The sequence below is a fragment of the Lagenorhynchus albirostris genome, chromosome 8, assembly GCF_949774975.1.
Source record: "Lagenorhynchus albirostris chromosome 8, mLagAlb1.1, whole genome shotgun sequence".
Lineage (NCBI taxonomy): Eukaryota > Metazoa > Chordata > Mammalia > Artiodactyla > Delphinidae > Lagenorhynchus > Lagenorhynchus albirostris.
In genome coordinates this window covers 80840277-80852534 of record NC_083102.1, presented here as the reverse complement: position 1 = coordinate 80852534, position 12258 = coordinate 80840277, and the positions used below count along the sequence as shown (strand labels likewise).

The 12258-nt window shown below is 35.7% G+C and overlaps 1 protein-coding gene across 4 annotated transcripts in view; it reads right to left on the bottom strand.

Moving 5' to 3' along the window:
* CACNA2D1 (calcium voltage-gated channel auxiliary subunit alpha2delta 1) overlaps positions 1-12258 on the bottom strand; it is a 521838-nt gene that overhangs the window by 398581 nt on the left and 110999 nt on the right. For all 4 annotated transcript variants that reach the window (XM_060157195.1, XM_060157196.1, XM_060157198.1 and 1 more), the window contains exon 3: positions 10615-10731. In XM_060157195.1, the coding sequence (XP_060013178.1) occupies positions 10615-10731 (117 nt within the window). The remainder of the gene's footprint in view (positions 1-10614; positions 10732-12258) is intronic.

The following is a 12258-nucleotide window of genomic DNA, read 5'->3' as shown; positions in this document are numbered from 1 at the left end:
AGACAAGGACATGGATGTTAGACATAATTTCTTGAATACTAAGCTAAGCAACAATAATGGGGTATTACAATTGTGGAAGCTTCATCACCAAAATATTTGAGAAAAGAACAGCTAACTCCTTAACCTGGTGGTTTAGACATTCACCTGCCTGAGAAAAGAGGATCAGAAAAATGAATTCCCAAATTCCTTCAAGATTCATGATTCTATGATACTTTAATTAAATTAACAGGGTAATCCATCATTCTCCTGGTAAACTGTGTCAGGGGATTTTAAGCAAAGCACAGACAGCTCATCTTTGCAAATGTAGTTCTTGATTTTATAAGGTCTAAAAAAATTTTTTTTTTAAATTATGGAGAATAGACCAAAAAGAACTCCTGTATATACCAAAAAAAAAAAAAAAGCTGGATGGCACTGGGTATCTCACAAAGGACTTCTGCCTGCATGTTCTCCATTAAAGTTAGAAAATGAATTCAGAGGAAGGTTGAAAGTTTATATATTTCTGAGGACAATAAGGAGTTAGTGAGGAAAGGGGAAAACTAAACATCAAAAGGTTAAAAGAAATAAAGTTAATAACATTTAAGAATCAGACCACCATTTGAAGTTGAACTCTCTCAACAGCTAAAACAGTGTTTACCTTTATCAAACACTACTTGATTAGACTGTCTCCAAATATACGGCATGTTATGAAGGGTTTATCTAAAGACTCCGTTATGTGAATCAAAGATGGTGGCCTTGGATTAACACTGTTTCTCTGTATTTATTTTTATGTAAACATCATTCACTACACATTCAGATCAGAGCATGTCTATTGCTCTGCTGGGCCAAGTCTGCAATTTTATAAAACAGAAGTGAAATGAAATACGAACTTTTTTTTTTTTGGCCTCATTTTGGGATTAACAGTCATCACAGGTTTCGTAGATTCCCAAGTCCCCAGGTAGAGTTCAATGACTATCACTGTACAAACAGCACTGCACACGTGGTTAAGAATCCCAAGTCCAGTTCCAGTTCTGCCACTAATCACCTGGGTGTGACCACTGGCCAGCTTCATGGGTGTGGGGCCCCTGCAGTCACATAGGACCCTTCACCCAGAGGGATGTCACAACTAGTCTAAAGCTCTGCTGCTGCCGCCATCTTGAAATTCTTAATAACTTTTTAAGAAGTGCCCCACATTTTCATTTGGTGCAAGGCACCACAGACTATGTAGTCATTACTGCCTATGTGAGCTTTGCAATTCACTTCACCTAACTCTCATTCTCCTCCATGCAATCAACAACCCAACACTCCCATTCCCGCAAATTTTGCAAATGTTGTGCTATCGGAGCATACATTGTCTTTCTCAAATTGTCAACACAGTAATGCTGTTGTGGATACTTTCAATATTACTTTCAGATCCTAAAGAATTAAGCCAACTCAAGTCTATGAGCATCTGATTTCCAAAAGAGATTTCTTTTAGTAGAGATTATCAATGCTGCCCAGAACCTTTCCCTGTCTCAACACCTTCCATTAGAAAATGAGGTGCACTTTACCATTAATTGTATTCTCTATCTTCAAGGTATATTTGGCAGCTCCTTTTTTTTCAAAAGTGTCTTTGTTCAGTCATTTAGTGCAAACACTATTTCATGGAATGGGGGAGAGAGAAAGTACTGTGTAACACAGAGGGATTTACAACAGAAGGTGTTGTTTAAAAACACTTCACTGCTAACCTTTAAATAACATATTAATCAGAACAGAATGTTACAAAAATTAAAGTGCTGAGTGTGGTAGCCCAGTAGCAGCACTGTTACAGGTATATGGATCTGTTTCCTTCTTAGGGTAATTTAAGAGGTCCTAAACACAGCACTTAGTGTTCTCCCCATCCCTTCTCTTTGGCCCCAAATTTTATAATTACTTTAGATTTAAAGCCCATAAAGATGCTACTAAAGTGCGTAACTTGAGAGAGGAAATGTGCTGGTGTATCTGGAGATTTCCACTTAACACATGAGCAAATGGTATCAAAAAATATAGGCATCTCCCATTTAAATGTGTCATCTACTTCAGAAAAATCATATGTTATGAGTGAAAACTATGATATCGTTTATTATGGTATTTATTTTGTTAAATGGAAAAAATACATCATGTTTGTATCCATCCACACCCCCACATATATATATGGGTTTGAATTCTTTACTATGGAAATTTCTTGAGCTTTCAGTTTTTCATCTGTAAAATGAGAACACATACCTATTCTGCAGAATAAACATTGTGTTAGAAATATATAGAAAGAACCTAGCAAACTGCTTGGACATTCAGTAAATGCTAACTATTCCTTTGTTCCTTACTATTAACAATCCAAAGACTTTCATTCTTCTCCATCTAAATAACCCACTCATTCATTCATACCTCAACCTTGTTATCACCTAGAACTCTTGATTTAATTTCTATCATTTATCATAATTTCTTGCTTCTCCATTGTTCCATATAAATGTATACTATATACACATAAAAATGTTTGCTCTTGAACTCGTAATTCCTGACCATTATCAGACGCTACTTATCATGGTTCATGATTTCAAATATTTCAACCACTGCTGACTAATTCTTAAGTATCCCTGATGTTTATAAAATTTACTCTGATAAGTATTAATCCAAGATGGATTCAACAGTCCTTTCATTTTACTACTGTTCACACCATGCCAAGCCTTGATAGAAAAAGCTGATTTGAATATGCATGCAATCATTACATTGAAGGAATGGGACTCTATATAAAAAGCCAAAGAGGGACTTCCCTAATGATCCTGTGGTTAAGACTTCGCCTTCCAATGCAGGGGGTGTCAGTTCAATCCCTGGCTGGGGAGCTAAGATCCCACATACCTCATGGCCACAAAACCGAAACATTAAACAGAAGCAATATTGTAACAAATTCAATGAAGACTTTAAAAATGGTCCACATCAAAAAAAAAAATCTTTAAAAATAAAAAAACAAAGTAAGCAACATTTTCCTTTCTCTCCTCTGCTGCTTCAAAATGAATTTTCTCTAGACTTCCTTCCTTAAAACTCCCATTAAACCTTGAAAAGATATTGACACAGACACCGGCTGGCTGGATCCACATTTTAATTAAGAGTACTACAATTCAGTACAGAGAGGTGATGGCCCAGCTACAAACTCCATCTCTTATCCCCCCCTTGCAGCCAAGGGTTACCCAGTGAGATAAACATAGAAATAACAGAACGGGATTTCTGGAAATCTCCTGAGCTACCTACAGCCAGGTTTCTTGTTTTCAGAGAAAATAAACCGGCAATCTGTTTTAATCACTCTTTACTTGGCTGGTATTAATCATATTTGAACACAACTTCAAGACTACAGGTCCCATAACTTTTCCATTCACCTTTGTATATACAATTTTTATACCTAAAAACAGTCTCAGTTAATCAAATATTGAATTTCTTCAACATGGATAAGTTTATATCCTCAGAGAGATTTTGGGCTAATGATACACACACACACGCACACACACAATTTTCAGATAGCTTGTTCAACCTCACTTCTAGAACAGGAGGGTATTTTATATCTTCTGTTTTTTCTCAATGTTAAGAAGGCTCTTGATTTATTTATCAGTCATTTCAGTTATCCAAAGTACACTCTTCACTTTTTCTTACTTTGCTCTCCAAATCACTCCCATGGCGCCTTCACTCTTTGCATAAATATCAACTTGTACTTTACCAAGAGAAAATTGGTCACCTAGTGCAACTCTCAAACTTTCTCTATCTGCAAACTCAATTGTCTCTATTCATATTTAATATCCCTTTTGTCTCAAGTGAAAGATACCACCATCTTTTCAAAGATAAACTGCATGACTCTGATCTTCTCTGTGTCTGTTTTTTTGAGAATCAAACTTCAACATTCAGATTTTTCTTATTTTCAAATTTCACAGATTCCTTCCCTTCTGTCTGTAAGCATACTTATATGTCCTTCATTCTCAAAAATAAACAAAAAAGAAAAAAGAAGTCTTTAGTAGTATTCCGTACTTCTCTTTCACTGTCGTACCAAACTTCATAAAAATGTAGACACATTTCTTGCCAGTTTCTCATTTCCTAATCACTCTTTAACACTGTAGTCTTTATTCAATCCAACACAGCTTCTACTGAATCTGTTCTCACAAAAGCAAACCAGTGGCTACTAATACACAAATACAAGGCAGTTTTAATTCTTTGCGTCTCTGAAGAATTTCACATTTTTTTTCCTGGATCTCTTCATCACTCTTTAGACCTAATTTTCAGTTTCTAGAGGTGAAGGCCAGGAGTCTACATTTTTAGCAAATTCTGTAGGCACTTTTGACACACATAAAAGATACAGAACTACTGGAAATAAGGGCTGAAGTAACACGAGGAAACAATTGGATTAAACAATAATCTAGTTTTAGGAAATCAAACCCTACTTTAATTAATAGTTATTTAAAAACATTTGTCATCTCCTTTTCATTAACTAATCCTAAACTAAATATCAAGGTTGAATTAAGAGATGGAGTACATTACAATATTTAAAGCTTCATCATAGATGGGAGCAGTGTTAATTAAAGTTACCAGGACAGCCAGAGGGAGACAGGATATACCATAATTGAAAAAGTATCACTAGAAAAAGCTGTTTATGATAACCTTGATCCTGTTTCCTTTGAGCAAAATGTCTAGAGACCTCCATTTATTCAGCAGGTCCCCTTGGCTGGGCTGGTTGGTGAATAATGAGACCATTGGTTTCATTCACCTCCATCGTTCTGCAGGCACCACTGGAGGCTGCACTGTTTTATTGAAAAGCTTTCTCCTATAAACTGTTCATTAACTCTTTTTCAGCCTAGTTCAGGCTACAATAAATGTTAACAACAACGTTACATCATTTTTTCTTCTTTGCTTCCAAACATTGCTTTGAGATCATTTAAAAATAATTCAACAATATTAGCAGGATAATCATCACACTGAGCCAGTTTCTAACACACAGAAGAAGCAAGTGTCAGAAAAATAGTCATTTACAGATCTAGCTTTGAAATAAAGAGCTGAAATTACCAGTGTTGGCTTAGAGGGAAAAAAAGAAAATAGATTTGGAAACAGAAGTCCTAAAATTGAATTCCACCACTACCTCAGATATTATCTATAGCCTTCAGCAAGAACCTTGGTCCCCTCTGAATTTTCCTAAGTTACAAAACAAGAGTAAATACATTTTTTTAATGTACCTACGTCATAGATTTCTGGAAGAGCCTAATGTACATGAATCATCAGAATCATAACGTTTCTGTACAGTCACAAAAACAAAACAAAGCCAAATAAACAACTATTTGAGTGCAAACTCTGTTCTGCTAGCAAAGGCATGGTTTTAGTGCAAAGGCAAGTGATTTTTTTTTTTAATCAATTTCTCTTTCAGCTCTTCCTAAGGCTGGTTTGATGGAGCAGATCAAAGACCATGGCACAAAATGAATGTGAATAAAAAGTCAAAATAAATGCTGAAACTGAAAAAGAAAATATTGGTCAAAGTAGTCTAAACATATAACTAACACAAGGTAAGCATAAAGCAATGAAATAAGTGGTATTTTAGTTTTTAATCAACAGGCTATAAAAGACAGAATTAAAATTTTAATGTCCAAATACATAAAAACTGTGTACATGCATGCACAAAAAAATTATTGCAGATACTGAAGAGTAATCATTCTACTAAAAAAAAATCTCTAGTTCATCTTCTTTTTAAAAAAGCTGAATTATTAAACATAAACTAGGTAATTTATTTAGTACATATGTAAGAAAAGACAGTTCTATTTACTTCTCTTTCATAGATTTTATATCTATAATATATTTTCAAAGGTATCTTAGTTTGAGAACCTTGATGCTAAAGAACAGTAACAGTTTTAAGTCCTCACATTCAAATAAAAACGAAATTTTTTTCAATACCGTACATTTTATTTCATTGAATCATTTTTTGAAAGTGCTTCATTGATATAGGATTCACTGACAAATTCATAGCCTTCCAGAATATTCTATCAGCTGCCACATCCAATTCTTAATCAGTCTGAATGAACAGTAGTTTACAGCATACTACTTAGCCTTTGTTTCTTCTTAGTTATGATTATACACTTCTTTAGACCGAAGGATATATATGTGTAATAGGTAAGAATGAGAACTTAAAGTTGGACATACCTGAATTTGAATCCTCTTACATTCTTACTACTCAAAATATAGTCTTTGTATCAGGACCATCACCTGGGAGCTTATTAGAAATGCAGTATCTCTGACCAGATCTACTGAATAGAAATCTGCATTCTAACAAGAACCAGGGGTGAACCAAATGCACATTAAAGTTTGAGAAACACTGGCCTAACTTGCTTGTTAAATACATTTCCTTGGGCAAGTTAAAGGAATCCTCAAAGACCCAGCTTCCTCATTGAAAAATGAGACTAATAATGGTGTCTAGAGCACAGCATTATTGTGAGAAATAATCAGATAATGCTACTTGGTAAACACTCAGTAAGATCTAACGGGCATTAAATTTTATCATCTACCTCAAATTTGTATATTCAAGATATTTTCCAATATATTTATTTATGTAATTACATTGGTACCCCACCCAGATAAATTAAAGCTCCTTTAATCCAGAAGTCTGAGTATAAGCCTCCAACAAAGTAGAAGTAAATTAATAATGCCATCTTGCATTCATTTACAATACAATGCAGCACCTGTTTTTCAATTAGACTCAAAATATTCCTCTTCCAAATAATGTATTTTATTTTCATAGAATCAAAAAAGTTAAATAAAGAATGTAGTTTGAAAACAAACATGAATCCTTCTCCCTCACATAAAAGCTAATTCTACATTTAATTAGTCATTGTGTATTCTGCCATCATGTGCTTAAGATAGTCACTGATCGCACAGGACTCAAATAATGCACCAGATGTCTAGACCTTCAATTCCAAATGATAAAAAGGAAAGTCTCATTAGGCTCCCATTTTAATCCAATTAAGGCAAGATACATCCTACTTCATTCTATGACCTTTTTCAAAGGACTGTGATGTCCAGATTACCTGCTTCCTACATCTGGAGAAAAAATGTAAGCTGATAAAAGTCAATATAAATAGAATCATTTTCAGTTGTCATTAGTGAATATTAATCACTTAAGAAGAAAGCACCTAATTTCTATTAGATAAACTTTTAATCAAAACATATTTACATCTATAAATGATGCTTTAAAAGGGTATTCACATATCCATAATTGAAGATAATAATGCTTTGAATCTTCCAGTCATGAAAGTTTACCTTACCATTTATACATTTCTTAAAAATTGTTTCATAGAAGACCTTAATAGACTTTTCTCCAAAGAAGACGTACAGATGGCCAGCAGGCACATGAAAAAATGCTCAGTATCACTAATTATTAGAGAAATGCAAATCAAAACTACAATGAGGTACCATCTCACACCAATCAAAATGGCCACCATTAAAAAGTCTGCAAGTAACAAATGCTGGAGAGGGTGTGGAGAAAAGGGAACCCTCCTACACTGTTGGTGGGAGTGTAAGTTGGTGTAGCCACTATGGAAAACAGTATGGAGGTTCATCAGAAAACTCAAAACAGAGTTACCATATGATCCAGCAATCCCACTCCTGGGCATATACCCAGACAAAACTATAATTCAAAAAGATACAGGCACCCCTATGTTCATAGCAGCACTATTCACAATAGCCAAGACATGGAAACAACCTAAAAGTCCACTGACAGATGAAGAAGACGTGGTACACATATACAATGGAATACTACTCAGCCATAAAAAGGAACAAAATAATGCCAAATGCAGCGACAAAGATGCAACTAAAGATTATCATACTAAGTGAAGAAAAGTCAGAAAGAGAAAGACAAATACCATATCACTTACATGTGGAATCTAAAATATGGCATAAATGAACCTATCTACAAAACAGAAACAGACTCACAGACATAGACAACAGACCTGTGGTTGCCAAGGGGCAGGAGGGAAGGGAGTTAGTAGAGGCAAACTATTACATTTAGAATGGATAAACAACAAGGTCCTACTGTAGAGCACAGGGAACTATACCCAGTTGGCTGGGATAAACCATAATGGAAAAGAATACTCAAAAAAGGGTATATATGTGTATAACTGAGCCACTTTGCTGTACAGCAGAAATTAGCACAACACTGTAAATCAACTATACATCAATTAAAAAGAAATTAAGTGTTTCAACTTCTGGCAATATGGCATACCAAATATTCCAAAGGCCCCTCCTATTTCAACAAGATCCTGGATACTTTAAGAAACATAAAAATGTATAAGGGCCAAAAAAACACAAGGACAATTTCTGAGTGCCAAGATATATATATAATACATTAATCTAAAAATCTGAGCTGTAAGTGATAAGTAAACAGGGAATTCAGAGTTATCCTGGAACAAACACCTGTAACAGTGCTGAGATCTGTAGAATAAGAGGAGCTAAAGTTCAGCTCCAGCATTACCTCTAACAAAAGATGCATAAGAACTTTATGAAGAAATTTTTAAACTTTATTAAATGGTATTAAAGTAGCTAAGTGGAAAGAATATCATGTTTGTCAACAGAAAGACAAAATATCATAATGATATCAATTCTTCCAAATTTGGTCTGAGTCAACGCAATACCATTCAAAATCCCAGTAAAGATTTTTTTGCATAATAGCATGCTGAATCTAAAATTTAGGTACAGTATGAAGGTTCAAGAACACTCAAGATCCTTTTGAAGAGGAACATGGTGAGGTGTGTCTACCAGCTTGATAAATGGGCTTCACTGGGGGAAGGTAAACTATTTAATAAATGGCCCCAGGAAGACTGATTAGAAAATAATTTAATTTGTACTGCAACTTATAACTATATACACTAAGGCTTCCCTGGTGGCTCAGTGGTTAAGAATCTGCCTGCCAATGCAGGGGACACGGGTTCGAGGCCTGGTCCGGGAAGATCTCACATGCCCTGGAGCAACTAAACCCATGCACCACAACTACTGAGCCTGCACTCTAGAGCCTGTGAGCCACAACTACTGAGCCCGTGTGCCACAACTACTGAAGCCCATGCACCCTAGAGCCCATGCTCCGCAACAAGAGAAGCCACCACGATGAGAAGCCCACACACCACAACAGAGTAGCCCCCACTTGCTGTAACTAGAGAAAGCCGCGCATAGCAAGGAAGAACCAAAGCCGCCAAAACTAAATAAATAAATTTATAAAATTATTTTTAAAAACTATGTACTAATATTAGCTACAGGTGGGTTAAATAAATCTGAAAGAAATGGAACCTTTTAGAATACTTAAAAAATATTTATAACCTCAGGGTAGGGAAGCCTTTCTTAAACAAAACACAGCCCAAAATACTAATAATTTTTTTAAAGTTGACTTTGCATCAAAATTGAGAACTTACTTTATCAAAATATACCATAAAGACAATGAAAAGCCAAGTCACAAACTGGAAAAAGATATTTGCATCACATGTAACTTAAATAAATTACCATCAAGAACAGATAACTTACAAATCAATTTAAACAATTAAAATGTGCAAAAGGTATGAAAAGATATGTCACTGATAAGGAAACAAGAATGGTCAGTGAATATAAAACAAGATGTCCACCTCATTAGTAATAAGCAGAGGTACCATTTGGTACCCATTTGGTTACCTATAATTAAGAAGTCTGATATTGCCACTTATCGGCCAGAATATGGACCAATGAGGACTCAAATACTGCTAGTGGAGGTCTAAATTGATGCGACTATTTGGGAAAATCATTGTCATACTTGTATAAAGGTGATTTTGTGAATACCGTACAGTCAGGTAATTCTACTGTCACGTACTGACCCTACAGAAATTCTTGCACATGTAAACCAGGAGACTTGTTCCAAGAAAATGTAGCCACCCTGTTCATGGTAGCACCTATTTGGAAACAATCCAAATAATAATTTACCAGCAGAGAATAAATGAATAAATTAAGATAGATCCTCAGAAAATAGTATTTTACCATGAATAAAAATGAATTAAAGCTAAGCACAAACATCTAGATAAATCATGCAAACATAATGTTGACAGAAGAATGCAAGTGGCTGATGACTACATACAGCATAATGTGATTTTAATAAAGCTGATAAACAAGCAAGCTAACACATGTTTAGCAAAACATCTACGTGAGGTACAGCTACTTTTAGAGAGCCAAGAAATGAGTAATGAAATGTCTAGCATATTGGCTACCCCTGGCAGGGAGGCAGGGTGATGAGACAGGAAAGTACTACAAAGGCAGCTTTAAGGATGCTGGCCATATTCATGGGTTTTACATTGTATGATCTATTTAAACATGACTATTATGCATCATAACTTACATATGTATAAAAAGATGTATGTACCAATTACGGTTTCTCTGTATTTAAATCACCTAATATAAGAAAATAAACTAATAATTAGATATAAGCTAACTCATTATTTGGTGTTCACAGTTCATCTTTTATGAACATATTACTGAACACAGTTTCTCAGGAAAAGAAAGCATACTAAAGAAAACCTCCAAATAAAACATGAAAGATAAATAATAAATGAGTAATGGAAAATAATAAAATGAGCAGATACAATTTAAACTCACCACCAGGGCTTTGGATCTGTTGCTCAGAAGTTTCTCAATATCCCTGGCTGCAATTTCCACCAGCTGGCGTGCGTTATTTGGTTCCACGGTATACAAATCTTGGTATTTCTCATAAATCTGTATGAAGGGAAAATAAAATTAATAAGAACAATAATTGCTTATTTGGCTCCTAAATGCTCATTAGAATATATTTAAAACCATAAACAACTGATTTGAAAGGCAACCCCTTTCCTTTCTTCATCTTGATCTTTTCTGAGTTTAGGTGTGTCCGAAATATATATATAAATATCAATTTGCTGTAAGACCACAACCTCACCAAAATAGTGTGTCATGTTAACAGGTTGTAAAACATCTTGTACCACAGTGGTTTGTGTATGCAATTTTGTGACCTGAAGTTGTACCCCCAACCTCAAAACCTGGTATTAACTGCTTTCAGCATTTTAAAGAAAGAGGGAGGCCATTCTAGAAAACAGAAGAATTAAGCACAGGAGGTCAAACCTGGAGGATGTGTGCAGTGAACAAAGGTTGGGGGAAGCGGAATACGATACTGTGATGAGGGAGACTTGCACTTTTTCCCTCGCTGCAATCACTGAGGCTAAAAACTATGCTGCTAAGCTTTATGACCAGAAAGAGAGACACGGAGAATGAAACCCCTCCCCTGCTCAGGTTCATCCTGGTGACCCAGGGAACTTCATTTCACAGAGAAGAGGAAGGTCACTGAGCTCTACATTAAAGTTTGGTTAAAGCTGTAATAGTATAAACATTTTTATTATGAAATTGAAATTTTTTTTAATTCACCAAATAAAACTATACTGAAAGTAAGCTAGACAGCAATAGGAAAACAACTACCTTTCTGGCTCACTTCAGTGTTTATGGAAGGAATTCCCCAGAGTGGCAATAAGATGCACCTGGTTTACCGAGCTTGTACTCTCCTAGCAAGAGAGGAAGAATTAAAGAAAGGAGGGAGAAAAAAAAAAAAACAGTGACTGTGTTTGTGACTGGAGGGCCGAGCTGAGAAGCAAATCCTTTATGCATCCAACAGATGGGCTGCACATGCATGACTAAACCATCTTTGAAAGCCAGGGACTGGCAGGTTTCTACCGTCTCATGAGAAGTGAAACCAGACACAAGTAGGAACCGGTTCAACCCTGCTTTTTACTGGCATAACGCCAGCATTCTGTGTTACTACCAACAGGTTCTACAGCCTGTTCCCAGCTGAGCATGGATGCTGCTGGTGAACACTGGCTTCAAAAGTTCACAAAGGGCTTCCCTGGTGGCGCAGTGGTTGAGAGTCCGCCTGCCGATGCAGGGGACACGGGTTCGTGCCCCGGTCCGGGAAGATCCCACATGCCGCGGAACGTCTGGGCCCGTGAGCCATGGCCGCTGAGCCTGCACGTCCGGAGCCTGTGCTCCGCAATGGGAGAGGCCACAACAGTGAGAGACCCGCGTACCGCAAAAAAAAAAAAAAAAAAAAAAAAAAAGTTCACAAATACATATGCTAATATTTATTTTTTTAAGTATTTTGGTTTTCCATGAAGTTATACATTTTTATTTAAGTGATTAAAACATACCAATCTTTTAATTAAAAACAATTAACTATAATTAAATTAATAAACTAATCAATAGTTTAAGATTTCAAACTCT